The 4,532-nt window shown below is 41.5% G+C and overlaps 1 protein-coding gene across 1 annotated transcript in view; it reads right to left on the bottom strand.

The window, feature by feature from the left end:
* Window positions 1-1,067: 1,067 nt before the first annotated feature.
* Window positions 1,068-4,532, bottom strand: part of LOC104541909 (transcription factor AP-2-delta-like) — a gene marked incomplete at its 3' end in the record, with an annotated part of 5,124 nt that continues 1,659 nt past the window's right edge. Inside the window, exon 3 of the mRNA XM_010186069.1 lies at window positions 1,068-1,128. Within this exon, the coding sequence (XP_010184371.1) occupies window positions 1,068-1,128 (61 nt within the window). The remainder of the gene's footprint in view (window positions 1,129-4,532) is intronic.

The following is a 4,532-nucleotide window of genomic DNA, read 5'->3' as shown; positions in this document are numbered from 1 at the left end:
GCCCCGCTCCGGTCCCGGTCCCGGCCCCGGCCCCACTCCAGTCCGTGTGCCGGCCCCGACAGCGCTCGGGTTTGAGGAGAGGGTTCTCCAAAACTTCCCCTACTGAGGATGTAACCAGGTGTGAGCCTAGTCTCGATCTCTGCTCTTCGTAGTCATGTGTGACTGTTGTTTCCAGCGTAAAAGTTTGGCTAGGGAAGTAGTGGTTTAAAATCAGCTCTCTGGCACAATGATGTCATGTCTCCTAAAATATCTCCAAAATATCTATTTTTCGTGAAAGATATAATCATAGAAAGGTTGAGTGGAAGGGACATTAAAGATCATCCAGTTCCAAGCACACAAAAGGCAATAAGGGGATAAGAAACGTGCCTTTCCTATCACGAAGTGTCCTCTCTCCATCTACATTATTAGTTTTATGTTATGGATGAAGGTATGCGGTTAAGCTTGTAAGAAGAACGTGCTCCTACGTTAGGCTTTAGACTGCCTTTGTTTCTCTTCACGGTAAATGACGGTAATTACAAGCCCCCACCCCCAGAATACTCAGATTTCTCAAATGCTGAAGAAATGCGTATTTAACAAGAATTTCCAAACCTTTCCTCTAACTTTAACGTTAGAGATTTACGTTGACAGATGGATATGAAATGAAGTGCCACTCAAAAGTGAGCTCACCATCGGTCTATAGCGCTACTGAAATCACATTTCCAAAAGAGCTCCTTCCTTTCCCCACACGAAATCAAATTGACGATTTAACAGCCCGGAGCCAGGGAACACGTTTCTCATACTATCAGGGATCAGCGCGATTAAATGGAGAATGGTAAAATGAGTCAAGAAAGCTCTCGATTCAGCGGGAATATGTGAGAGCTGCCGAGGAACAGATCACTTGTAAAGTGCAAATGGACTGTGAAATGTGTAGTGCTCTAAGCTAGTTTGAACGTACTTCTGCCAAATTATCACTATTTCGGCAGTAAATCCGAACTACGCTAAACAGTGGGGGAGGGAAAGAAAGAGGGAAATGGAGAGGGTTTCATGTTTACAAAAACTGATAGACGCAAGTGTTTGTAACCTCTTACCTCTTCTTATCACACCTCCTTGTCCGTTCAGTACAAGTCCACACTGGGCCTCCACTGAGCTCTTAAGTAATGAGGGGGAGGAAGAAGAAAGAAGGAAAGAAATCAGACGCAGAAATACAGAGAGATCACAGCGTTTGCTTTGTTACAGTTTGCTTTGTTACACGACTCTCACAGGAACAATAGTTAAGGTGAACTGGAAACCCACGGTTACTCTCATCTAATTCAAGTGCTCTGGCAAAATCCACCCCCTCCATCCTGCAGCCTGCCCCTAACCCACGAAATGCAGAATAATTATCACTTTCATTGCCATTTAAATACGAGTTTCTCCTGAACTGGGGAGTTAGACCGGCAGTTCCGTGGCAGGCCAGAGACAAACAAGTAGTCTTGAGAGAAGTGTGTTCACGCTCTCCAGTTGCACGCACAAAGCTAAAAATACACTTTTATACAGTCTTTTTGCATGTTTAGGTGTGTATTTATATATATACACAGAGCTAAATTAATGTATAGGTTTAGTGACACATATATCCCGACTTGCAAAGTGTGCACAGAAGTAGACAAAGAGCACGAACAACAGACGACCTTTGCCGGCTGCACAGAGCCGTAAGGGTGTTGTAACAATGCGTGGGTCCACACATAGGTGGGGGTGAATATGCATCTGTGTGCACTCACACACAGACACCCATGTGTGAGTGTGGAGTGAAGAACCATCCAAAAACCTGCCTCGGGCTTCTGGTGCACATCCGAAGGGATCTCACGTCTTTATTCTCCTGTTACAAGGCTGATTATTTGGGCATCTTCGCCCTCCTTAATAAATATTTTTATTGGAACGATAAAAGACTTGAAAGGGTTGGGTTTTCTTTGGGTTTTTCCTTATGTTGGGGTTAAAAAAAGACAACAAACCAAACCTAAATCTTTGCCCGGTGGAAATGTGTTAAAGACGCATTTTCCTCTACAAACAAACGAGGTATTGGACATGAAAGAGGCCTTTAAGGGTGTTAACCTACTCAACAGCCCGTGAAGAGTTAAGTAAATGCGGAGAGAGTCGGTGCATAATAAAAACCCCACTTTACAAAACAACCTTTACAGTCCTGGCTCTCTCCCCCACTTTCACCATATTGGCGCTGGCCTTGTAAGACCTTCCTTTTCAAGGCTCTTTTTTATTTTAAGTGTTCTGCCTTAAAGTGATTATGAAATCAATATGAAAAAAACTTGGCGACTGAGCATAAATTAAAGCGGTGATGGGAAAAGGTGTGACAGTTTTCTTTGTTGCCCATGGAAAATCTTTTTAGGGCACTGAAAGATGCCACTCCAGCTCCAAGACTGTTTGCATCTGTTAGGCTGACTTAAACCGCCCTCGAAACTATTGGACATTCACTTAAAATTCTGTGCAGGGAAAAGTATATTTACATTTGTTGCATTTGAAATGAGGCATATGCTGATGAACGTTTTAAAAAGAAAGCCTAAAGAGAAAGGGGAAGACTGGTTAGACCACAATTTTGGTTAAAAAGTATTTGTGCACAGTCTTGTTCACCATCAAAATGCTTCCCTCGAAGCCCAAGGTGTTATCCGCAAGAGTCCAAGTTTGTTCTGAATCATCTAAAGCATAACGACAAATATGAATATTTGCAATTTCTCACAGCTCAGGCTTTTCGGTACCTCAATACACTCCCTATTCTGTTCGGAAAACGAGGGAGGAGGAAAAATAAAGAAAAGATTAGGTACCAAGACGTTAAGTCTTCTACTTTCGAATAAAGTGTGATCGAAAAATTTATATTGTCCAAAGAAAAGCTGTTTATTTTTTTCTTATTTAAATAAATAAATAAAAGAATGTGCTTCTAGCAGCTTAACCAACCTCTTTTTTTTTCTTTCTTTCTTTTTTTTTTTTTTTTAAAAAGGGAAACATGTTGTTTGGTCGGATGACATTGCATAAATGACCAGTTGAATGGCACTAAGTCGAAAATTGGATAAACTATGGTGCTTTTTTGCCCGGGACTTAGGCATTGTCTGCTGTCTTGCAAACGTTCCTAATCCCTTCTTTTGAAAAATACAAGGCTTTGTGCCTGCCAAAGAAAAAAAATTTGTACAGATACAAAAAAATCAGCAGCAGACGTGGTTATAAAAAGGAGTAAATAGGTTTTAGTTGGGCTGAGCAGTGAATGGCAGATTTTTTTTTTATTTTTTTTTTTAGGGGGGTAACATAAGGAGTTCCTTGTGAAAAATGTAAACAAAAAATGGCCAGAGCGGATAAAATTATATAGTGAATTTAAATGGAGAAAACTAAGTTTAAATAGTTAAGGTTTCCTCCTCAGAGATATAAAAGATAATATTCTTTGTTGTTAGATTGTTGGATTATTTTCCTCCTTTAAAATAAAAAGCGAAAACCAATCGATTTCTCGGATATAAATAAAGGTTGTGGAGTTTTTGTTTTGGTTTTTTTTTGTTGTTTTGTTTTTAAGAAAAGAAAATAAACCTTAGTTTTATAAGCTTCGGGTTGTTTCTTCCGAGCCTTTGACCGCTACGTTGTTTTTTTGGTGGTTTGGTGGGGGTTTTTTTGCTGTTGTTTTTTGGTTTTGGCTTTTTTTTTGAAAGACCAACATAGCCAGCTTTGTATGACTGGGAGTGAGATTTGGGGGAAAAGTAAGTACAGTAAATACGGTGCTGTGTGTCTCTGCCCTCTGGTCGGGAAGCCTTTAACTCCTCAGCTCGTCAGGAGACGGAAGCTTTGCTTTTGGTATGAGGGATTTTTCGAAAGGGGGTGTTAGATACAGGAGGACGTTGTTCGCAATTTTGGAAACAAATTTCATCGAAGCTACTAGCTCCATTTACGGGACGTGATTTCTTAGTGCGAGATAAAGGATTTCTGAGCGGATAAAGGTGAGGTTTTGATAGAAATGGGAAATTTTGATGGGTCCAGATGTCAGTTAGGGGAAAACAGATGAATGATTAGCCACAAAGACAGCTGAATTAAGCTTTATCTGTTTGTTTCTCCCTTCCTATTAACATCGCGATGGGATATTGGGAGAGATTTTTAGTGCATTGAATATTTCTGACGAAATTTGCTCCCGTTTATTTCTTTCCTGCCTCATGCCTCGGAGTTGAACAGAAGCTTTGCCTTTGTACCTATGTCGGAAAGCAGATTTATTTTCTTCCCTGCCTTTTTTCTCCTTTCCTACTCCATCCTTTCCTTAACACACCCGCCTGCTATTGTCGGTGCGAGTTGTTTAAATGGTTGCGTTCGCCGAAAGAAGGAAAAAAAGTTTGGAAAAAGCAAGGCGGTGGCTTTGGGTTGATTTGCTTTAGTTTCTGCGTGACTTTGGTGAGGACTGGTACCCGCACCCACGGCCCCGCACAGGCACCCACGCACCCCGAGAGCTCCGGATGAGTCCCAGAGGCTGAGCCACCACAGACACAACCCACCCGGGGAAGTCAGGCGCGAGTGGGGGTTTTATGTTTTTGTTTGTCCAA

The sequence above is a fragment of the Mesitornis unicolor genome, unplaced genomic scaffold (genome assembly GCF_000695765.1).
Source record: "Mesitornis unicolor isolate BGI_N332 unplaced genomic scaffold, ASM69576v1 scaffold32356, whole genome shotgun sequence".
Classification (NCBI taxonomy): Eukaryota; Metazoa; Chordata; class Aves; order Mesitornithiformes; family Mesitornithidae; genus Mesitornis; species Mesitornis unicolor.
This window is presented reverse-complemented; position numbering and strand designations above follow the sequence as displayed.